Source organism: Lactuca virosa, chromosome 5, assembly GCF_052849685.1.
Source record: "Lactuca virosa cultivar CGN04683 chromosome 5, Lactuca_virosa_CGN04683_v6, whole genome shotgun sequence".
NCBI lineage: Eukaryota > Viridiplantae > Streptophyta > Magnoliopsida > Asterales > Asteraceae > Lactuca > Lactuca virosa.
Window position 1 is genome coordinate 369452852 of NC_136430.1, and position 26222 is coordinate 369479073.

At 38.6% G+C, this 26222-nt stretch overlaps 1 protein-coding gene across 1 annotated transcript; it reads right to left on the reverse strand.

The window, feature by feature from the left end:
- Positions 1–23430: 23430 nt before the first annotated feature.
- On the reverse strand, positions 23431–24615 carry LOC145113615 (F-box/kelch-repeat protein At3g06240-like). The gene has a single exon (XM_079049690.1). It carries the CDS (start codon positions 24613–24615, stop codon positions 23431–23433), a length of 1185 nt encoding a protein of 394 aa, XP_078905816.1.
- Between the last annotated feature and the right edge of the window lie 1607 nt (positions 24616–26222).

Below are 26222 nucleotides of genomic sequence, written 5' to 3' on the forward strand. Positions count from 1 at the left end.
TTTGGTTTTGTTAATAGTTTTGGTATTGTTGATAGTTTGGATTTTGAAAATCTAGTAAAAAATGGAATATCTTAACTTGAAACGTCTTGTGTGGATTTGTGTCTATGGCTAGAACTGGTTTGTTTAGCTTTGCATCGGGAATCCATTGAAGGTAACTGAAGAAATTGAGCAAATTATAAAAACTTTCAGAAAAAACAACTAGAATTTTCTGAAATTTGAGTATTCTATTATGTAAAGTCTATACAAACTTGTATTATTGAATGCAAAAAATAAATAAATAAATAAATGAAAAAGCTAACAGATACATGCAAAAATTAAAGTAGGCAGGTGAAGGAATCAATGCTCTACATGCATGTCACATGCATTGAATTGTCAGTCAACATTCATTTGAAATTTAGTCAAAGTCAATGGGTTTGTGAAATCGATTAAATGCAATAAAGCCTTGAACCCGTTAAACCCGCTCAACAAGTTAAGGTTTCCCGACGGTATCTTCCGTACCGCCTATAACACCCTATTTCGAATCATTTCCCATTTTGGAGTAGTGATCATGGACTGGGTATTAGCGGGCTCGAGACCCTTGAATAATTGAGATTTGGACTCATTTGGGGTTGGATAATGTAAATTGGATGATTCGGGTACTCGGTTTGTATTTTGGAGTCAAAGGGTATTTCGGTAATTTGTCGGCTCGGGCTTCTATGGAAAATGGATGTTCGTTCGGGATTTGGTAAGGCGGGTACAAGTTAATGGAAGTGTAGAACTTCTCGGTACCTTTTTATGGATATAAGGATCGTCGGAATCAGAATTATAACGAAGAAGTTATGGTCTTCGGAATATGTTCGGGCGTACTCATGTGAATGGCATTACGCTGCGCATAATGTTGAGTAAGCTTAGCGTACTGCAAGGGTCAGATCGGGTTTGCGAGACCTCATACGTTGGGCGTACGAAGGAAAGATGAAAACCCTAATTCTTGGAGTTGTAACCTATATAATCTCATTAAGTCTTTTAGGGTTGCTCCCTATACCAGCCTCCAAGTTCCCAAAACCCTATAAATCATCTCTAATCCCTCATGGTTGTAATTTTGAGCTTATAATGTGCATTTTGGTGTTTTTGGGTCATTTACAAGAAGATGGAGTTTGATGCAAGGTTGTGAATCAAGAATGAGCTTATGGGTCTAGATTATGTGCTTCATATCCACCTTGTTTGAGGTAAAAAGCTTTGATCTTGTTCATTGTTGGCTTAGATCTAGTTTGTATGAGTTTTTGGTTCATTTTGGTCCCAAGAATGAGATCTAGTGGTTTGGTACCACTCCAGAAGCTATGAGTTGCCACTCTTGGTGTTTCTGAGGTTCTAGATGCTTAAAGCTATCTCCTTTGGGGTTTAGAATTCCCCATGCATGAGATGGTGTCCATTTGGTGAAAGTATAATGTTTTATTTTGATATTGGGTTCTTTTGGGGCATGCAAAGTCATCAAGTCAATGACTTTATGGTTCTAAACGTTCTTTAAGAAGTAGATATGTGGTTTGGACTCCTGGTCTTGAGCATTAAGTGCTTAATGGAGTTTTGGCTTAATGGATGAGTACGTTGGGCGTACAAGTATATACGCGCAGCGTACAAGACAAATTGCATGTACGCGTAGCATACAACTGAGTACACCTCACGTACTCAGTTAGGAGGATTTTGGCTTTTGGGCTTCGTGTTGGGCTTCCTTTTCGGGCTTGGGTGTTTGAGTTCTTAATGGGCTATTTGAGTATAAGTGTCTTGGACTAGGAATTTTGGTTGGGTTTAGGGTAAGGCCCATGTAAGGGGTTTGGGCCCAACTTGGAAAATTAGGCCATAATTGGGCCTTGGTTGGTTATTTGGCTTTTGGGTCTTTCAGGTTGTGAGTTGGGACTTGGTCTTGGACCAAGCTAGGTTAGGGGTAAAATAGTCTTTTTACCCAGAGTATGGATTTATGGATATGGTTTGGAACCCAATTGATAATTGGGTGTTGTTTTGATATTGACAGTTCGGGGAATCTGTCAGCCAGCAGCCAGGGATCGTATGTGTGTTTGCCAGTGCGAGGTGAGTTGTCCTTACTGTACTTGCGGGTCGAAGGCACCAATGTCGGCCCATTGGATTGATATCATGTTATGCATGCTACTGTACTTTAATGATATGTTAGATCGGTATCCAGGTAGATAGGATGTTGCTATGCTTAGTGATCTGTAGATCTGTTTGACTGGCTGTAGACTGTTATATGATTATCTCTTATATGTGCTCATGTTTGATTAATGGTTCAGGCTTCTCTACTTTGTATGTAAGTCAACAGGCCGAGGGTATTCCATCCCGATGATGATTGGACCCATATCATGTAGGCATTCCAACCCCATGGTTGATTGGGCCTGAGGGTATTCCATCCCGTGGATGATAGGACCCATAATATGTTGACATTCCAACCCGATGGTTGAGGGCTTGGGGCATTCCAACCCAATGGTTAACTGGACCCATAGTATGTTGGCATTCCAACCTGATGGTTGAGGGGCCTGTGGTATTCCAACCCGATGGTTGATTGGACCCATAGTATGTTGTTTGTTGTATACGTTATTTGTTGTGTGTTGGTACTTTAGGGGAAACTCGCTAAGCTTCGTGCTTATATTTTTCGTTTTATGGTTTTAGGTGTTTCAGAGATTCGTGGGAAGGCGAATGCGTGACCATACACATCCTGATTATATGTCATTAATCTTGGGAGGCACTGATTTTCAAATAATGTTTCGAGAACACTATTTTTTTAAACAAGTTATTAGTAAAAGGATTGTTTTGAAAAGTTTAAAATAATTGAAATTTTTGAGATGTTACACCACCCCATCTCATCGCCCAAACTGCATATGAATCCTTCTTCCCTAACGCCGGTATAACATCATGAATATCACCCCTTACTTGTTAAGGTTGTGTCGTTTACATTATGTCGGATTGCAATGGAAGAGCTAAGCCAGTCAAATCTCTCTCTCTCTCTCTCTCTCTCTCTCTCTCTCTCTCTTTCTATATATATATATATATATATATATATATATATATATATATATATATATATATATATATATATATATAATATATACACACACACACACATGTTATTACATTTGAACACCACCTCCATTTATAGTTATGATATTAATAGTGTGATGTGGCATTTGAGGTGACAATTTTGTGTTGTTATAACACCGACCCACACCCAATACTCGTAAGGTTAGCAAAAATTAACAATTTTACCTCACATAATTTTTTTATTGAAGCTTATGTGGTATCATAATCCATATCCGGTTACCTCAGCCTATGCAGAAGCTTATGTGGGTTGTATAAGATGAATATGATGCCATGTCACACTCACACTCCACATATGCTTCCTTAAAATCAAAAATCAAAGGATGCATGAATAAGAAAACAAGGGTCAAGCAATTTTCTTAGGTAGACTACGCTGTTAGGGGAGTACTTGGTTAATATAAGTCATATTAAAGGCAACCAATGTTCAAAATATTTTGATAAATATGGTATCCCATTTTATCTATGTCTGTGGGTTATAAGTCCACAGTAGCAATGTAACTTACTATACTGCTTAGAATGGTCAAGTCTTGTCATCTACTTTGGTCGATGACCCATAATTACTTGTCAGTTGTCTTATATGGACCCACCATGGTCTTCCTAGAAGAGGATGAATACTACACTCCGTCCTGATCTCACACTCTACCCCTGGATTAGACTTATTCGACACTCTGCTTAATTTGAACTAGGGAATCATTTATAAGCCTTATTTTTCATAACTAAACAAGACTATTCCTAAAGGCATTCTACTTCCAATACGAATCTTAGTGAAGTAGTACTATTATCGTTTATACAAATAGCATAGAGTATAATTTATACAATTAGCATTTAATAAATAATTTTATTAAATTGTGCTTTTGAAAGTAACCACGCAGTCACCTGACAAAAGCGGGTGATTCGAGGTCAGGGAAACGCTTCGCCTTAACACCTTTTCAAAAGACCTAGATGTATATAACACTCAGTATTAGTCTAGTTTCATATTTATTGTGACTATAATAATGATACCAGGCCTTAGGGGATTGTTTCAAACCATATATGGACCGCTGTAGATGACAAACATAATCTGGATGTTACGGGTCTCGAAATCTCGGGGGTTGGTGCATGTACACTATCTCCTGAAGATGACCATGAAGGAAAGCATTCCTCACATCAAGCTGGTGAACGGGCCAGTACAGGGAAACAACCAAGCTAATAACAGTACTAATAGTTGCCGATTTGACCACCGAACTAAATGTTTCATCACAATCGATCCCCTGTTGATGACTTCGACCATTCGCCACAAGGCACGCTTTATAGCGATATAAGGAACCATCAACATTAAATTTCTGTTAAAATAACCACATAGAACGAACCACATTGGCTCCCGGTGGACGTGGCACAAGAACCCAAGTACCATTAGTATTATATTCCTCATTCATGGCTTTATGCCAATTTGGATCTTTCAAAGCCTGTATATGTGACCTCGGGACAGAGGAAATGGAGGTGGAGTGGAGGTTTAAGCGATCAATGGGTTTCACGATGCCACTTCGAGATCGAATGTGCATGTGATGAGTTGGAGGAGGGGGTGGAGGTGGAGGTGGATCCTCGTGAGGAGGAGATGGAGGTAAATGGGGTGGAGTTGGTTCAGTGTCATGTGTATGGGGAGTAGTAGGGGAGTCGAATGTGGGAGGGATGGGGCGTAAGAGTTGATGGAGATTAGGGGAAGGATCTAAATCAGACAAAAAATCATAAGAGGGAGGTTCGGTGGGGGTGACTGAACCATACGGGAAGATAGACTCATCAAAGGTAACATGACGAGATATAATGATCTTTCTGATGGGTTTTGGTATACTACAACATCCTATGGTGCACATACAACCCTAAATGATTTGGATCTATGTTTTCTCTAATTATACATGCAATATTGTTTCCAAAGCATTAAGCCTACAACTAGCATACAATTGATATAAACAACATAGAATTGAGTTATAGAGTTACCTCTTGGTTGTAGCTTTTACTTTTCTTGAGTTTGGACTATAAGAACTTAGTGCCCCAAGTGTTGCACCTCAAATGGAATCACACAAAACCACCAACAATGGAGGAACTTGAGAGGAGGTTACTTGCACTCACAAAATCCGGCTAAACCTCTTGCAACTCATTTAGGTGCCAATTTTGGTAGCTATGAGGCTTCTTATATAGTGTGACACAACTAGGGTTACACCATGTAAACCCTAATGTGCATGACTTTCCACATTCCTTAGGCTCCATGGGTTTTAACCTCCATGAAGTATCCATGGGTCACCACACGGGTTTAGCCCAACATAAAGAACTATGGATCATAAGCCCATTTTATAAGAATGAATGATTTACACAATCAATCCTCATATATTTAATTAGTCTCTTTTGATCACAAAATTAATTCCAAATTAATTCTTGATCAATACTAATTAAATAATATTATTCATATTAATATATTAGAACTTATAATATATTAATAAATCATAAATAACCTCTTCTCAATTATCCATCCTTCAGATGGTTTCGGTGCCATGCAACCCAAATGGACCATGCTACTCTCGGGTCAAGTACATACCAAATATATTTATGGGCTTAGACACCTAATCCAACACTTTCGAGATGAGAGATCAAAGCAACGGAACCCCGATGGTAAGTGGGGTAACCAAGAAAAATGCATGGTGTGGAACAGGGCTGAAGTTTGTGAGTTGTGTGAAGTTGGTGAAAGCAGAGACAACCAAATACACGCAAGTGGTCATATGTGGGATGACGTCGAAAGAGGCGGTAGTAAGGAGCTTCATTAGAGATAGAGGTAGAGGGAAGGAGATTAAGTACGTGGACAACCATATGGAGTGCCTCGGGTCAAAAAGATGGAAGCAGGTGAGAATGAAACATAAGAGTTTGCATCATGTTATTAATGGTGCGAATCATGCGTTCAGATCTTTCATTTTGTTGAGAGGTGTGAGGACACGAGAAATGAAAAAGAAGTCCACAGGAGGCAAGATGGTCATGAAAAAGTTTGTTGTTGTATTCCCCCCCCCCCATTATCATATTGGAGTTGTTTGATAGTACCCCCAAATTGAGTTTTGATAATATTAGAGAAGTGTAAAAATGTTTGAAAAACTTCAGATTTGTGTTGTATGGGATATACCCAAAGATAGTGAGTATAATGATCAAGAAACAAAACATAATATTACAAACCACCATTACTAGGAATAGGAGATGTCCATACATCAGAATGAATAATCTCAAAAGGTTCAGAAACAGTAGAATTAGACAAATGAAATGGAAGTCTAATATGTTTGCCAAGTTGACAAGCATGACTTCTAACATTATTTTTTGGTAAACGACAAGAAATAGAACTAGTATAAAGTAAATTTTTCAAGACTTGATCGTCGGGATGACCGAGTCGTTGATGCCAATTGGTTGAAGAGGTGGCGGTGAATGCATGACTTGTAGAGCTGGTGACAGGATAGAGAGGCCCGGGGCTATCACAACGGATGAGGGGACGACGAGGCTGATAATCAAGAATGGTGAAACCGTGAGGATCAAAATCAATGGAGCAATTGTTATGCGTAGTAAACTTGTGAATGTAACTCCCCGATTCCCGAGTATCAATTTGTGGTTATCAGTTCTCATGATTTCAAGATCTACTCGACGAGTCGATTGCCTGACTCGCCGAGTAGCAGCGGGTTGGCTACGTGTTTAAGTGACCTACTCGACGAGTCCAAGAAGGGACTCGACGAGTAGGAGGTGGAGGATGAAGCCCTAATTCCGGGGTTTTGCACCCTATTTAAAGGCCCTTAACTTTCCTTCCTAGCATCCCTTGTCACCTTCACATCCAGAGAAAACCCTAATAGCTAGCTAGTATCTATTCTTGAGTGTGTGAGACCAAAGAGAGTGTATTGGAGCATTTCTTGAAGAGTTGAGAGCTTGGAACACGAAAGAGCTTGTAGATCCAGCCCTTCCAGTTTTGTGGCATCAATATTAAGGTATAAAGCTACCACCTTTACATTTAATTGCTTAGATCTCCCTTTTTATGGAAGAGAATGGTCATTTCTAGGGCAAGATGGAGTCATCTTCGGGTTTGAGCTTGTCACAAGGGCAAAGTTTCAGATCTTTACTCCCCTAGGCTTTGTGGACAGAAAACATCAAGCTTTATGAAGCTTTGACCCTCCTTAATGTCCAAAACCTTCTCCTAATGCTAGTTTCATCTGTGAAAGAGCCATAGTGTGTGAAGTAAGGAGAAGATAGGTCACTGAAGACCAGGTAGGATGTGAGGCTGACATGGGTCATGTAACGTTCATTATGATGGCAGAAGTTGATGGAAGGGCGTGGAAGCAAGTCCAGTCGGTCGATTTCTTTTCGGGAGACGCGTGGGACTGCTGTTTGTGTGTGTATTTTGGTTTAGCCAACGGTGAGGTGTCCGATGTTTCGGGTAGTGGGCAGACAAGTAGGGTCCATAGGGGTTTCGACTTCGCCTGGGAAACACCATATTGTAGCAGGAAGAGTTGAATTCGGTGTGAGACTTGGGATTCGTGTGTAGGATGCGGGGGTATTCCATCCTAGGGATGACTGGACCCGTCGTAGGCATGCCTGGTATTCCAGCCCGAGGCTGATTGGGCCAGGCATGAGTGTTCGTGTTTCAGTGGATTGATTTTGTATGATGTTGTGGATCAAACGTCCTGTCACCACAAAGGGTTCGCCTCAAAAAGAGGGAAAGTTGGGTTTCCGAAACGTTGGATCATCAGGATTTTGTCAGTTGGCAAAGTGGCTTGTAGGATAGACCTTTTTAAAAGGTTATGTTGGGTTTCACATCATCTTTCACGTTTCACAGTTGCGAAAGTACATCATGTATCGGGAGGCTGTAGTATCGTTGGATGACATTCAGGTCGGTGAGCGCCTTTGTTATGTTGAGAGTTATGTGGCCATTCTGGAGAGAAGGGTGAAGGTTCTGGGGAACAAGGAGGTACCTTTGGAAAAGGTACGGTGGGAGCCCCAATGAGGTTCCGAGTGGACGTGGGAGCCGGAGGCAGAGATGCGGGGGCACTATCCAACGCCCCGATTCCCGAGTATCAATTTGTGGTTATAAGTTCTCATGATTTCAAGGTCTACTCGACGAGTCGGTTGCCTGACTCGTCGAGTAGCAGCGGGTTGGCCACGTGTTTAAGTGACCTACTCGCCGAGTCCAAGAAGGGACTCGACGAGTAGGAGCTGGAGGATGAAACCCTAATTCTGGGGTTTTGCACCCTATTTAAAGGTCCTTAATTTTCCTTCCCAGCCTCCCTTGTCACCTTCACGTCCAGAGAAAACCCTAATAGCTAGCTAGTATCTATTCTTGAGTGTGTGAGACCAAAGAGAGTGTACTGGAGCATTTCTTGAAGAGTTGAGAGCTTGGGACAAGAAAGAGCTTGTAGATCCAGCCCTTCCAGTTTTGTGGCATCAAGATTAAGGTATAAAGCTACCACCTTTACATTTCATTGCTTAGATCTCCCTTTTGTGGAAGAGAATGGTCATTTCTAGGGCAAGATGGAGTCATCTTCAGGTTTGAGCTTGTCACAAGGGCAAAGTTTCAGATATTTACTCCCCTAGGCTTTGTGGACAGAAAGCCTCAAGCTTTATGAAGCTTTGACCCTCCTTCATGTCCAAAACCTTCTCCTAATGCTAGTTATGAGTGTTTTAGTTCCATAGAGCTTTGCATGCATGTAAAGTTAGCAACTTTACGTGATAACAACACCCTAGGATCCTAAATCTACAGTTTGGAGCCTTGGTTTCACGAAGAAGCTTCTGTATGGATGAAGGACTGAAGGGACTCGGCGAGTCAGTAGAGTGACTCGGCGAGTCCGATGAAGATTGCCTTGGACTCGGCGAGTCAGTTGAGTAACTCGGCGAGTTGGCAAGTTATGCAAGAAATCGGCGAGTAGTTGCGGGTACTCGACGAGTTGAGGTCAACATGGACTGTTGACCTTGACAGTTGACTTTGACTTTGACCAAGAATTGACCAGTTTGTCTCCTGATGGTATTTTGGTAATGTGGGAATTTATGGATTTGGTCCTATGGTGGTGATAAGTGGTGGAGTTCGGGGCTGTGACTGGGGGGTTTGATCTTATCTCTATGTTTCGGCATTTCAAGGTGAGTTATCTTCACTATATCAACAGGGTCTACGGCACCAAGGTCATCCCTTTATCGGATTTGTATCCGTGTAATTGCATGATATGTTTACTGATCTGTTAGATCTGCGTCCTGGTAGTTAGGACGGTATTATGTTTAGTGACATGGTTTAGGTCGGTATCCTGGTATATAGGATGATGTTATGTTAGATTACATCCTGGTTTAGGATGGTTGCTATGTTAGATTACATCCTGGTTTTAGGATGGTTGCTGTGTTAGATTACATCCTGGTTTAGGATGGTTGCTATGTTAGATTACATCCTGGTTTTAGGATGGTTGCTATGTTAGATTACATCCTGGTTTAGGATGGTTGCTATGCTAGTAATCTGTTTGATTGATATCCTGGTTGTAGGATGGTTTCTATGTTAGAGATCGGTTAGATCTGTATGACTATCTGTTATTGCATGCTAGCGTATGATATTTATGTGCACATGTTTATTGGTTTGGGAAAGGGTTGAGGCATGTCCTGTTGTGTGCAGTAGGCCAAGACACCCTGGGCAGACCGGGTAGACAGCATGCCCGGGCCGGGCAAATCTAGTCAGGCCGAAGGACCAGCGAGTGGTCCGGATAGGCTGAAGGCACCGAGGAGGGCGGTCCAGACGTGTCGAGGCTCGGAGAGTGGGCCAGATAGACTGAAGGCCCGATGAGGGCGGCCCGGTCATACTGTAGACTCAGAGAGGGGATCAGGTGGACTGAAGGCCCAGGGCGGGCGGACCAGGTATTGCAGGAAAAATGAGGACATTTTGTAGGTGAAGAGTGCGATAAATATTTGGGACAGGAAAAATGGAATGTCCCGATGTCACAACAGGTATTGCAGAGCCATTACCAACATAAATAGAACGAGGAGAATAATGATTATTAGATACAGAATTTAGTATCCCTGTATTTGTGTGAACATGGTCAGTTGTGCCAGTATCGATGACCCATCCGCTATTTACCGGGTCAGTTAAAGTCATGGCAAATACGGAAGTGATGTGGGCCGATCGCTGGCTAACCAGGCCCAGGGAGGCTGATTTGGGCTAGAAGTCTGCATATGGGCATGTGGGGTACTTATTGATGGCTAAGGGGCCTGCTTCCAAGAAGACCTGGGCTATTGGAGGTGGGTTTTCCCCAAAATAGGCTGCTATGAGGAGCCGGCTGTGAAAGTGAGCGGGAGTTGGCCCACGGGTGTTGGTTTTGACCGAAAGCGGTCCATGAGTGATGATCGGAAGCGGGCGGTGGAATATATACTCACCCATATTGGTTGTTGTGAGGCAGTAGACCTGCAGCGAAGGGAGGAACCTATTGTCGGAGGCGATAGTTGTGACGACCTCCTTCACGAAGGGCGGAATTCCCATGGTATGAACTAGACCTGGCAATCCGTGTCTGTGTGTCGTGTATTCGTGTCAGACACGAATTTGCTAAACACGAACACGACACAAATTATATATCGTGTTTGGGGTATCAAACACGAACACGACACTTAAAAAAATCGTTTTACACGTGACACGACACGAACCGACACGTTTTTTAGCCGTGTTACACGAGAAAACACGAATAGACACGTTTTTAATGGTTTTTTTAAGCTATGGCTATAAACTAGTTATTGACTTTTACAAAATTGGTCCATAATATATTATAAATACAAAATTTAACCCTAAAGTATATATGTGTATATATGTGTTTATACGTGTTTGTACGTGTCACGTGTCAACACGAATTTGTATCGTGTCTTATACGTGTCTAAACAGGTAAATTTGTGTTTGACACGTGTAAGACACGAAACACGAATTTAAAATACGTGTCAGACACAAATAAACACGAAACACGAATTTATAAAACACATACACGGAAAACTCGTATCGTGTTCGTGTCGTGTATGAAATTAGAAGGTCTAGTATGAACCGCTCCCACCCCCATGAGTTGGCGACGGGGATGAGATGGCAGCGTGAAGAAGGGAGGGAGCGGAGCTGTGGTTTTTGTGAGACTGAACGGTGAGACGGGAATCGTTGATTCTCGTTTCTTCAACGAATAACATGGACCTTATCTCGGAGAGAGTGGGTATGGGTTTGGAGAACCGAATAACACCTGCAACGGTGTCATATTTTCCCGGGATGCCATTTAGAGCATGAAGTACAACAGTTCGGTCTTTCATCTTTTCGCCAAGTCCCTCCAGTAAATTTGTTGCATGTCTTCTTGATTCTCTGAAAGTACTCATGAATAGTTGAGTCCCCTAGTGTGATGTTTCTCAACTCATTCTCTAGATGCATGGCTATGGATTCGACATCATCATATAAGAGAGCATGTAAGTTCAGCCAAATCTTGCGAGCCGTTGCCTTAATGGAGTAGGCGGAAGTGATGAGTTTTTGAGTTATAGATCTGAAAAGCCATAATTGGACAATTTGAGCGAGTTCTTCCCATTCAGTGGTCGTAGGGGGGAGTTTGGAGGGCCATAAGTGGAGTCGATGTGGTTAGCAACACCATACGCAATACAACGAGCATGAAAGAGGTCGCTCCATGGTTCATAGTTACGGGCTGTGAGATCGAGAATTAATGAGAGGTACGTAGGTTTTAATATTGGTGATACCATACGCTCTATGTGGAGGTTTAATACTAGAACTGTTGTCGCCTGTCATGGAGATGAAGCAAGAAGGAGAAGAAGAAGACAAAACACGAAGAAGAAGAAGAAGAAGAAGAAGAAGAAGAAGAAGAAGAAGAAGAAGAAGAAGAAGAAGAAGAAGAAGAAGAAGAAGAAGAAGAAGAAGAAGATACAGGAATCGGCTAGGGTTGAGAGTTATGTCTCTGATACCATATTAAGTCACAATCTCATTAGCGTATTTGCATTGCCAAAGGAGAATATATACAAGAGTATTATGGGCCAAATATAAAATAGGCCAATACAATAACTAAATACAATATAATACAAAATACAATGTGGTCTGCTAAATGACTTAACTAAGATAGAAACTAATTTTTTTCATGAATCAACTTCTTATATCTACTAATAGTGATGCACAAGATTCAATTGATGAAGTCTTTAGGTTTAGAATAAGCTGGAATAGAAAAACTACCTTCTTTTGAGAAGTAAGACAAAAAGCTAGAAATAGTTAATGATGATAAGGACTTGTTACGTATTGAAAACAATTTACTTCTTACACGAAGGAATATATTCTTCAACACAACCAAAAGGCTTTACGCTCGGTTAACCAAATTGCATCATTCTTCTAAAATTTAAGAAGAGCAACATCAAAACTTCTTCCTAAATTGACATATGAATGTGAAAGCATTGTCTCTTCACAAAATATTCCAAATAACATATATGCATATGCAGTTGGTTCGGTTGAGAAATACTTAGATTCTAGTGGTATTTTGAAGATTATCAGTGATACACTTACAATTTATGAAGTAATATAAGGTTAGTTTTCCTTACTTGAAATTCACATTTCACAATGATATGTTCTATAAAGTCTCATATCAACATCATGACATCTCATTAATTTATTAATTTCATGGTTATGGCAATTCATGGTTACATCTACCTATGCCAATGCACTTTTGGTTGTGCAATATCGTACCATTATGAATCAATATATATGTTGATGCTGAGGCTCGTTGACGTATAAGGAGTTGGCCTTTTCCTTAGGAAAATTCATTTCATTATTATTAAGGAAAATCATGAAATTACCCAATCAAATTTCATTATATGTTCTTCTTTTTACAACTCCGGAATTCTTTACATAGGGTATAACATAATCGATAGCCTTTTAAGTAGTTTCAATGCATTATGTTTGAAGCATATTGGACTTCCAAAATTACTCAATGCTTGCATGTGCTTACTAATTGGTGAAAAATTTATCGGATGATTCAAAATTCCAAAGTAATAAAGTACACATCATTGACTAAGTTTATCGTGTATGAGTTCTGAACCATCAGGTAATTACTTTAATTCTTTGTATTTCCAAGTTTGTTTCATCTCGTGTTTCCTTTTGTTTTGATTTTCTTTCATTTTCTTTTAAAATAATTGAAAATTCAAAAATATTTTCATTTTCTAATTTTCAGCTTATAAAAATTTGAAAATACCAAAAATAATTTTCTATTGTTACGAAGCATTTGATACTTGATAGTGCTCAAATGATTTGTTCTTCGTAATCTGTTGGTTGTTATCATTAAAAAGCTAATTCACAGTTCATTTTTGAATGTGACATATACTTTTTCTGTGAAAAATGCATTCTAACAATAAATAATGTTGTGGTGGCATAACAGGATCTTAATAGGAAACACATAATTTTAGGAGACGTGGTTGATGTGTCTAATTCTCATTGGACAATGACTAGCATTAACTACTATTTCTCTCACCAACTTAGTTCAGGTTCACATTTAAGGCTATAAGGAGTGGAGTGCGATAAGAATGAGGTGGCGCCTATATGGCATAGTGAACACCGCCCCCTATGCGGTTTGGGAGTGCAGTTTGAGGTGTGTGGCCAAAAATGGGAGCGCTCCTCTCTCTCTCTCCCACTCTTCCTCCCTCTCTCTATCTCTATTTTCTTTCTCTTTCCTCTTTTTATGGTATACCACTCCTTGTGTGTGGTAAGGGAGTGTGACAAAATGTGGAAGTGCGGCACCACTCCCTCCACTTAATGACTACGGTTTCAAAATCCCTATAAATCAGTTATTTTCCCCTACATTGTAAACTTTACCGTCTCATACTTTCCTAAATTCCCAAAATCGCTCTGTTTTTTCCTTTTAAGCACTATAATTTACCATGGCTGCTCAGGATGTGATCTGGTTTGTTGTTGAGGAGGTTGATTCCATTTATGATTTCACAGTTCAATCAAGTAATTTACTCGCAAATCTGGATCAAGTCAGTTTATTCTAAACAGATGCTTGTTGATCAGTGGCGGACGCAGAACGTTTTAGTAGGGGTGACACTAAAAAAAATTTTCCGAAAAAATCTAAATTAGTAGTGGCACTCGTATTTTAAGCCGGTGCACCTAATAGAAAAAACATAAAAAAAAAATTACACTACGTTCCGGAATCGGAGCAGTGGCCCGGGACCCCCCGGGCACCACTAAGGTCCGCCACTGTTGCTGATTGTTTACCTTCTTACCTCTTCAAATATACACCTTTGATTAGCAATTGAATGGAGATACAAAAATAACCAAAAACCATTTATTAAGATTTTAAGATAATATGATCTCTGTACATAAGATACCTAACAAATATTTTCTAAAATGACTAAAAAAATGGAAAAATTAGATGTAAAAGGTTAGAAATTAATAATGAAAGCCCTTATTTTCTTGACTTTCTATATTAGGTCGTTCTTTCAGCAGTAATAAACAATACCTTACAGAATTTTACAACACTAAATCTTATAACACACCCACCCATGTAAGCATCCCAATTATTCTCATAACAACCTTGTTCTACTTATGGATCAAATCCTTACTAGAGAAAACATATGGGTACCCAACTTAATTAGTAAACAGAGAGAGGTGTTCATGGGTACCCAACTTAAGTGAAAATTGAAAAAGTGTTGTATGCAGACAGAGGAAAAGGAAAGTTCAATTGTGCCATTACATTAAGTGTAATGATGACAAGCATAAAATTCCTGATCAAGAAATAAAATGTAAAGACAATGAGATGGGGGGTACATCTGGTCAGAAGCACAAAGGGCGATATACAAACAATATGGGCCTTTCAAGTGTTACAATTGTGGGCGTAGAGGTTGTAGATAACAAACAAGATACAATTTTCTTGTGTTGCAAAGATTGCCCAACAAGAAGCAAAAAGAAAGAAAACAACGGCTAAAAGAAAAGAAAAAAAAGTAATTACTTGATTCCAAAGGTTAAACAAAAAACGTGCGGTTCCAACAAACTATTACACCTATATATACTAACTGGAATCCGAATCAAACTCTAAAACAATAAAATAAAACTTAATATGTAACTTTCCTAAAATGCCCTTGAAACTAAAAACTCATTTTATGGGTATTTCAAACCGATTAATCCAACAATCACCCCCTTAATCGGTTTGATCATACCACTCGTTCAAAACACTGTCGGTTTGTCTTCGATTAGACCCGCTTCTTCCTTTTCCCATTTAGGAAACTCGTTTTTGTAGTGACCAAACTCACCACATTTGTAACATCTTACGTGATTTTTATCCCGGACATGTTCATTACCATCTCGACTTCTCCCGGACTCCCGACCTCTTCCTCGGCCATGTCCAAAGTCATCCCGATTTGAACATTCATTGCCACAATGCTTACAAACATGTGATTTTTCCTCACTAGCCAACAACAACCCACATTGAGTGTCCTCCACTTTCTCGGTTCCTCTTATACGCTCCTCGTATGCCTTCAATTTACCAACCGCTTCATCGAATAACATCGAATCCAACTCGAAACATTGCTCTATTAAAGCCACGATTTGAAGAAACGACTTAGGCATCGAATTAAGTAACATTTTCACCAAATCAACTTCTTCAAGCTCGTAACCAAGACTCCTTACTTTTGACGCTAAACCGGATAATTTTGTCAGAAAATCATCAACTGTTTCACCCTCCTTCATGCGTAAACTTTCAAGCTCCCTTTTTAAGGTTGCAAGTCGAGCCGTTCTCACCTGATCCACTCCCAAATACCGTGTTTTTAGTGCATCCCACACTTGCTTTGGGTCAGTGTAACTCGCCATTTGCAATACCATGTCTTCGGGTATCGCTTGAAACAAGAAGGTAAGAGCTTGTTTTGACTTCTTTTGATCTAATGCTTCACCTAACGCCTTTGGTCTGACCTTCTCTCATATGCCGTGTGCATCCATAATCGACTTGACTTTGACCACCCACACTGGATAATTCGTTGGAGTCAAAACCGGAACTTTATATGTCATCGAACCTCTTTCTTTAACCAACGACATCCCTTTCTCCTTAATCCCAACCTATTTAATCAAGCTTCTTCCGAGAGCACTCTTCCACCGCACAACAAGACAAGGTCACGACCATCTTTACCGTCTTCCGTCACCTGCAAAACGAACCGAATTAAAGTCACCCGCTTTGACGTCTTCCCATCCGTTTATTCCGTGACTCCGATTAGTCTCTCACAAGCCTGATTAAGAGAAATCGGGGTTCCTTGTAATCAACCTCGAATCACACCCCTTTCAACGAAACCTCTCTGATACCAAATGTAGATAACAAACAAGATACAATTTTCTTGTGTTGCAAAGATTGCCCAACAAGAAGCAAAAAGAAAGAAAACAATGGCTTAAAGAAAAGAAAAAAAGTAATTACTTGATTCCAAAGGTTAAACAAAAAACTTGGGGTTCCAACAAACTATTACACCTATATATACTAATTGAAATAGAATCATACTCAAACTCTAAAACAATAAAATAAAACTTAAATATGTAACTTTCCTAAAATTCCCTTGAAACTAAAAACTCATTTTATGGATATTTCAAACTGATTAATCCGATAGAGGTCATCAAGCTAGAAATTTTCGATCACCACCCATGGAGGAAGGTAACACTTCAACCTCGCAAGAAGAAGAATCATGGGAAAAATTAGATGCCCATTAAAATTATAAAACCTCAAGTTAAATCTTGATTCTGACTCACTTATTTTGAAATAGGACATCAACCATTCCCAACTTGACTGTCAAAAATATTTTTCAGTAGATATGTTCCTGGGCTAAAAAGACTAAGATGAAGGCGTTTCTATTCAAGGTTGACTTCGATAAAGCCTTTGACTCCGTCAATTGGCATTTCTTAGACTCCTTGATGGCGCAAATGAGATTTGGTCACCGATGGCGCTTTTGGATTAGAGGCTGCCTCGCCTCCTCAAGAGCTTCGATTCTCATTAATGGCTCCCCCACCTTCGAGTTCCTCATATCCAAGGGCGTTAGACAGGGAGACCCTCTCTCTCCTTTCCTTTTTAGTCTTGCCATGGAAGGGCTGAACGCGGCAACGCGTTCAGCATGTCAAAACGCTATTTTTACCGGCATTCATCTCCCTAATAATGGGCCTTCTATTTCCCATCTTTTTTATGCAGATGATGCCCTCTTCGTCGGTGAATGGACCAACTCCAATTTCTCGAACTTGGCTAGAATTCTCCGTTGCTTCTATGTCGTCTCCGGTCTCCGTGTTAATTTCCACAAGTCTAGAGTCTTTGGTTTAGGGGTGGCGGACAACGAGATTTCCAGTTGTGCCAAAATCCTTGGATGTGAAGCAACCACCTTCCCTTTTATTTATCTTGGTGTTCCTGTGGGGGCCAACATGGCTCATAAACACAACTGGGCTCCGATTATGGATCGGATTAGTGGCAGACTTTCTAACTGGAAATCAAAAAATTTATCCTTTGGTGGTAGATTAATTTTAGTCAAATCAGTCCTTGGGAGCATGCCCCTGTATTACTTTTCTTTGTTCAAAGCTCCGGCTTCCATCGTGCAGAACATTGAAAAAATCAGACGTCGTTTCCTTTGGGGAGCATGTGAGGAAAGAAACAAAATTCACTGGGTAAAATAGGATACTGTCCTGGCTAGTAAAGAGTGTGGTGGCCTCGGTGTTGGGTCTATGAGGAGTATCAATATTGCTTTACTCTTCAAATGGATCTGGAGAATAAAGTCAGATAGCACAACACTTTGGAGTCAGGCTATTTGCGCTATTCATAACTCCTTTTCGAAACCGCTATCTAATATTTATAAGAAGTCTTTTCCAGGCGTTTGGTATAATATTGGTAAAATTATGCAAGATCTTGAAGCTTTAGGCATCAATCCCATGAAGATTCTCAACTGTTCGGTGGGCTCTGGTACTAACACCCTCTTTTGGCATGACTATTGGCTGGGAGATGAACCTCTTGCCTCTCAATTTCCTCACCTGTTGGCCCTTGATGTGAAAAAAATCTTGTTTTGTTTCTGAGAGAATTTCCATAAATGGTTGTTGCTGGAAATGGAAAAAAACACCAAGGCTCCTTTGTGAGATCGAGGAGTGGGACAAATTTCAAGATTATTTCCGTAACTGGTCTGTCTCTAATTCCCCGACAGGTGGACTTCTACCTTGGCTACTGATGGCAGTTTTTATGTCAACAATTTAAGACGTATTATCGATTTTAAAATCACATGTGCTGTTGATAATCCAATCATCTGGACTAATGAGGTCCCCCGCAAAGTAACCGGTTCTTGGCGCGCATGTATGGATCGCATTCCTTCTGCGGTGGCTCTTTCTCTCAGAGGAGTCTCCATTCCCACCTCCAGTCACTTTTGCTCTAATGGACTCGACTCTACAGATCACATTTTGATTGGCTGCTCGTTCGCTACTGAGGTGCTTCAATGGACGTTAAAATGGTGTAATATCCCATGGCAGACTTTTGATTCGGTGAAAGACCTGGTGGGTTTTGCGGCTAATTGGGGTAGATATCCAAAGAAGAGAAGAATCTTGATTGCCATTGTGTACGGTTACCTTTGGTTTGTCTGGAAAGCCAGAAATGACATGGTGTTTAATAAAAAGCACACCACCCCTACGAATACTGCGGACCACATCATTATTGAGGTGTACAATTGGGTGAACTTTAGGGGCAATTTGGGTAGATTTATTTGGTCGGATTGGCTTTGTTGTCCTTTTAAAACTATGTAATCTTGTTTTGTTTTCTTTTTGCTCCGCCTGTCTCTTGTAGGCGTGCGCTTGTTCTGTTTTGTTTGTTGTTTTTTTCTAAATCGCCGTTTCCAAAAAAAAGTACATATTTGTTGAGAAAAAAGAAAAACTAAGCAATAAAAAAGAACACTAGCACTTTCCCGATGGTTAATTCTCATTGTCCTAAATCCTAGAAAGAACCGTAAACTTAAATGCCAACAATTTTGATCTTGAATCAAAACATCATTGGGTTGACTCAACACCTTTCTTAACATTTAGACTTCTAATTTTCAGGATAAAATAGAAATAAATAAATTCAGCTAGGCTAGGAGCACTTGTCTTTCGAGTATGAAATGGATAAATGGAGATTTACATCAAAATCCAGCCAACGTGGAAACTCCAAGAAGAACTTATTTGATGTTTGTGTTCCCACTTTAAAATACACAAATGACATGATTATAAATAACACAACTTTATGTTCCACCATGCGAATGCATGTATAAAATACCTAGTTAAAATAAGAAAAAGGTATGTTATATTAAAGATAACTAAATCATTGTTATTAACAAATAAATAATAAATTTATAATAAATCAAAAAATTATCTTAAATATTATCCTGATTTTAAGTATTATCTTTATGTTGCACTATATCATAAGAGATAATGTTGACACTTGGAGTTGTTGCCCTTATACAAAGTTATGTAGTTAAAATAGAACCAAATGCAAGTTGTTAAAAATAACTAAGTCATTATTGTTATCTATTAAATAATAATTTCATACTAAATTAAAAAAATTATCTTAAATACTATCATTATATAGAACATATGATAAGAGATACACCATTATAAGGTTGGAACTTAAAATTTTATTAACAAGGTTGTAAAACTTGACCAACTCAACCAAATACTCACAAGTTACTCGGACTTCACCTTCAACCAAGACGAGTTTGGTTAACCCGGCCAAAGCACTTATACATTAATCAAACTCGGCTTAAATTGGTCAAACTCAGACAGGTTCAACTCAATATACCCAACAACATAATTGTTTTTATTGAAAACCCAGTTTGAACCAGAAAAAATATGGTCCATAACCATTTTAAAAAATCTGAAACTTAACTGGACACTTGCCAAAACCAAAGTATCCTACAAAGGCAGGCGTAATGAAGTTCTTATGGCTTTTTGCATTTGAAAATTTCAATCTTTCCTATATATATAGAGGACGAGACATTCTCTTGTTTACTCTCACCATAGTTGTGGGAAGAAGAAATTTTAATCGAACTCCATTATACATTTGTCAATAATTTCATTTTGTTAAATAACATATTAGGTAAATAAAATAAATAAATAAATAAGCGTTGTAAAAAAAATATTATTCAATAATTCCATTTTTCAATAATCTTGTAAGTTTTTATCCGAAGAAGTAATTTTTTATTAAATAACTTCTTGTTAAATCACAAAATCATAAATCTAATAGAGCTACCTAATATAGAAAGTTTGTTTATGTGTATTTTCATGATTCAAAAATTTATTATAAAATGAATTCATTTAGAAAATATAATCAAGTATACCGTTTGTGCTTATAAATCAAAGAGATTTTCAAAACAGTTATAAGTTTATGTTTAGGCAAATGTTTTTTTTTTTGTTTATTTAACATTATTTAACAAATTTATAATATTATTAGAAAGAAAGTGAAAAGTCATAAGAGTTTCAAATGATTTTGATGAAAGAAAAAAAATATGTTTCTTTTATAATGATATGATATGATATGATATTATGTTTAAGTGGATGCTTTCATTCTTGAGAACAAGGGATAGATATGGGGTTTAATTTGACACCCTTTCTTTTAACCAAAATCACCGTGAATCTAACATGCCTCAATGATTCACCAACAAAGCCTCCCGTTTGATCAACCACACCAACCCACAAGACTCATGTCAATTACTATATAAAAAAATATATATGACTAACCAAATTCTTTATTTTTTTTTATCAACTATATATCAACACCCTAACACAACAAACAATACATGTATAATACTTTCATATATGTGTACAAAATATATTAAGGGAAAATGACACTATAGCCCTACGGTGTTTTTCACATTTGCCCATTCAGGATCTTATGTTATTTTTGTGTCTTTTAAGGGAATAAAGTTGATTTTGTCGGGTTGAATATGTCATTTTGTAAAAACTGAAGGGGTCAGGTTCCTCATCTAAAACCCATTTTACCGGTCCATGCTTTTTATTCGTCAATTTGACCGATTCTTGTCCATTTGACCGGTTCTTCTTCCTTCTTTTTCTCAGTTTCTTCTTCTTCTTCACGAGATCTTCATCTTCTTCTTACTTCTTCTCATCCAAACAAGAAAAATAGTGATGTGCGATTGTGGAAGCATGGCAATCATAAGAACTTCCACCACTAAGAAGAATCTCGGTAGGGAATACTCCCGAATATAATACTCCATTCTTATTCTAACCTCGATAACATTTGGGTTTCTTTTGCTAAATGATGATTATTGAAATCTATAGGGACCTAGGAGTGGGTTTCTTTTGTGGGTTGATGAGGTTGAAAATCATTCAAGGGTTATTTGGTTGGAGATTGGTTTCAAGGTAGGTGTGATGGGTTTCAGTTTTGGGTTTAAAGGATTCTGGAAGAAATTTTGGGGGTTCATGAATGGTTTCTAGAAAATCAAGAAGAAAAGATTTATGGGTTCGTAAATAATGTATGGGTTTGTGAATGTGATGTTTTTGTTGTTGAAATCAGGAAAAAAATTGTCTTGAGAATCAAATTCTTGTGTATTTATCAAGAAAAAAAAACGACTGTTTTTCAAATTCATATTATTATGTGTATTGAGAGAGAGAGAGAGGGAGAGAGAGAGAGAGAGAGATGGGTCCAATTTAATTATTTATTTTCTTTTTCATTTAAATTAAATAGAAAAAACATAAAAAAATATCAGAAGGGCATTATAGTCATTTCAGTTTACCAAGGGACCAAAAATGCAACGAAACTACCTCAAAAGGACCAACAATCCAAAAAAGTTGTGGTTTGGACTAAAACCCCCAAAAAATACATACCACAGGGACATTTTTGCAATTATATCAAAAAAAATTATATTATACCAGTCAAATGCTTAAATAGATATACTTTTTATTTATTTATTTTTGCCACCAAGGATAAGTAGATTACCTGTGACCAATAAACATGGGTCTTAAATAAAAGGGTAAATTTCATTTTATTATTTGGGTTAATATGCATGGTTGTTCCCTAACATTTTCTTAACTTGGATAGTCCTCAATGTTTGTTACATATATAGTCCCTACCATAAATAAAAAGATTGTTTTGTACTTGACTATTATTTTTTAATTTAGTTATAATTATGTATATTATTATACCATTCTATCTTTTTCTCTTACCCTACTTCATTAGATACTTCATTAGAGAACCCTCACCCATAAGAGAGCCCTAACTCATTAGAGAACCATATGAGATAACAGCCGCCAGAAATCTACGATGCCGATCGCCTCTCACCCACATCCGTCAAAAAGATCCGCCTACACTTCCCATTCTCGTTTTTCCTCCCATGCAACCAACCCCGTACCATTCTTCCTCCGGCAACCAGAAGTCGTAGGTTATACTTCTGTCGTCAACCACCTTTCAACCACAACCGCTGAAACATTTGCATACCCTTCTCTTGCTCGTTTTCCTCCCCTGCAAACAAACCCATCTCCTTCTTCCTCTTGATCTGGGACATCCACACCGGATCTAATACAATGCTAGTGAACTCAACCATCACCACCACCCTGCATACGCACCTTCTTCAGCAATGATGAGCACATCCTGATGCGGAAGGGATTAGTTTGTTGGGGTGGATCAAAATGAAACTCAAGAACTAGTGGACGGCAAGAAGGAGATCGTCGGCGCCACCACTCAAGTCATCGTCGTACTCCGGACAAGAAGTGACATAGAGGGCAGATCTGGAGGTGGAGTTACGACATAGTAGTCAGTCGATGATTCATCATAGGACGATGTCGGCATATGGTGGCGGATGTGACAGTGTTGCTTGTCGGAGGTGCCGGTTATATGTACCACCGATGAGATGAGAGAAGAGGAGGAGAGACAGAAAGGCCTAAGATGATATCTGTTGAGTTTTACTTTTCAGTGATTTTCAAAGAGGAACTTGAGTATGTGTGTGTTTTTGTGTGCAAGAGATAACATGGATTAGAACCCACTAAAATTAATATAATTAAAGAAATAAAATCAGTAATAAAAAAACTAAAAACATATAGATAAAGGTACAAGAGTCATTTCAGGTCTCTTCTAGACTTACCACAAACAAAAACTAAACCAGCGGGATGGGCAGAGTAAAAAAAAATTAGGGACCAACCATATAAATTATCACGGGCCAAATTATCACGGGCCATAGGGACCATTCATGTAATTTACCCTAAATAAAATAAGGCTAGACATCTGTTTAGTGTAAACCAACATGTGCAAATGTTAATCTGTCTGCAACAGAATATCAGATTGAACAACTAGAAAGAATATAGATAAACCTAATTAAAAAACACTGCATCATACTTGAAGTCTCTCCGTTTCAATTTTTTCCTCTATCATCATCCACCATCTCATACTTGGCAGGTGCTACCCAAACAAGACTGTCGACATACTCCACGATGTTTTGTATACAACAATCTGGAGGACAATAATGTTCAAACAATTTCAGCGTGTTTGCATTTGGATCATACAAGACAAGGTATTCGTCCTCCTCAAAGAGAAACTCATTGCGTGATGTGAATCCAAATACACATGCATACTCATTAAACCTTGAAAAGACATAGCGTTTCACCCATGATTCAGCAACCCCATACTTATCCATTACCCACACATCACAAGTACCATCAACCCTAACATGTGTAATCACACAGAGCTTTTCAGCCAAAACTCCTAAACTATTTTGACGGTTATCATCAAGTATAAAATCTGGAAGACGTATCTCACGGAATGTCTCTGAACCCAAATCAAATGCCACTATCCTTTCTGACTCATACTTCTCACCAATACAACCAAGCCAATGAAGATGGCCGTCATGACCATCAACACAAAAATAATTGCCATTGGTAAGGGTTGTGATGTGTGAGGGAAACCTCTCAGTGATCAACTCACACAAACCCTTTCTCATACTATAAATCTCGACTTGCAGCCACGAATTAACGACATATGTGGGTGGTCCGCTAAGGCCTGTGAGCTTGACAAGTTTGTAATCATCTGTTTTGGGATCAAACCCAAACCCAAAAGAGACTTTGATCCAACTGTAACAAGGGGAGGGCGTGGAATATGGCGGAAGAGTTGACACGGCTGAAAGAGAAGGGTTCCAAATGTGAATGACAGAATGATTATCGTAAGAAGAGCATATTAAGCCGTTAACAGAACCAATAATCCTGATGCCATCTGTATGTCCGGATTGGGGGTTAACCGGGACTTTGATGAAATTAGCGACCTCAAGACGGAGACATCGACTCAGTTTTGCAGTGAATGGTTTAAAGTAGTTAAAAGAAGAAAATTCTTCTTCATGTTGGAAGACCAAGAGAATTTGATCGTTGTGATGGATGGAACGATGGAGGTGGGATTTTACAAAAGAGGAATGAGATAAAAGGGCATTCCATGATTTGGAGACAGATCTCATTTGAGCAAGTTGTTTGGCAAATAAGCGGATGAATATGTTTTCTAAAAGCTCCCCCGGGAGATTCTCCATAGTCGCCGGGTGTTGCGTTGAAGCCATTGATGTGATTGGAAGGTGTGTCCCATTATTATTAGTAAATGTTGAATCTCGAGCAATCTCGTCTTCAAGAAAAGATGAGCAAGAAGATATTACTCACCCTTGAACTGACAATGGAAGCATGGAAGTTATCCCTCTCGTCTCCATGTTTATGTCTTTTCATCGGGCCACTTGTTGTTGATGCTTCAAGCCTTAAAAGAGGAGTTAGTGACTCCTCCATGATTCTGGAATGCACCAAAGCCATCAAGCGCTGTGCTTCATACCTGTAGCAGCAATATATATCACATCAGTAGTGCCAGAACAATTCCAAAGAATAAGAATATTATGAAATTAACCACTATATAAAACGAAAAGCAGTGCCTCATGAGAAACATTTTGGGGTTCTTCATAGATCTCTGGTCATATAATAGCTTTTGTAAGAGGCATGTCCGCAGAAATACAAGTGAGGTAATGCAAAGGATATATCTAATATCAATATATATCTTAAGTTCCAGACATGCAAAAACATTTACAAGAACGACATTGTCAACTATTACAACAAAATGATTTAAAAATGCATATCAATGAGAGATAAATGGATGCTTAGATTCATAATTAACCTAGTATGAAGACAGTGATCCATGCGATGATGAAATGGTTAGTATATTCAAATATAATGATTTGACCACGTGACAACTATGATTATGTTTCAGATAATTTATTTATTTTGAGAGTTACCCGCAACTGAGTAAAAACTATATGTAAACCTAAATTGACTGATTACTTATAAAGAAGTAGCTTTTTGCACTCTGCAGCCATATTGAAGAAAACCTCTAGCAGTAAAAAAAAAAACATGCAGCATTGAGTACACAAACATTTCTAAAAATACGACACTACGATATATATAATAAGAGATTATAAGCATATTTCTGATTTGGACGTAAAAAAAAAAAGCGATCGTGACATAGATAAAAAAAAAACGATCTTCAAAAAAAACCCACGATAAACCTCGACTCCAAGTCACGAACGGACGAACCCTACCAAGCATCTTCACTGTGACTGTCGATCATCGACATCTCCAAGGAATCCAAGAATCGATCATCGCTTGTACGATTCCTTGATTAATCGATCATCCTAAGATTGTTCAACCTCCGGTTCCAATGATCTTCATCATCAATTATCATCTTCTCAATTCTCAAGTCGACATCTTCATATTTTGCTTCAATGATTCAAACTATGGATGCTCATGAAGATCAAGTAAGATTATATATTTGTATTTCATGTTTTAAGCTCCATTTAACAATGTACTTTGTACTTTGTAGACATACATGCAAGATTTCTATTATATTAGTTTATAGTATGAATGTAAGATTGTCAAAACTAAGAATTTATTTAGTTATATAATTAATGTGTTATATTAACAATGTAGGATTTGAATGGGTTACCAAACGTACCATCATCAAGATACCGAAACTCGGATGTTCATGATGCCAATAATGAAGATGGTAATCCGGCTATTTGGATTGGAAAAGACTTTGATGACCAACTAAGATTATCTCATTAGCAATATTTACTTCTTTAGCATTCTGTCGAAATTTTGAAAGTTGCATAACTCACTCAAATTAACTTGT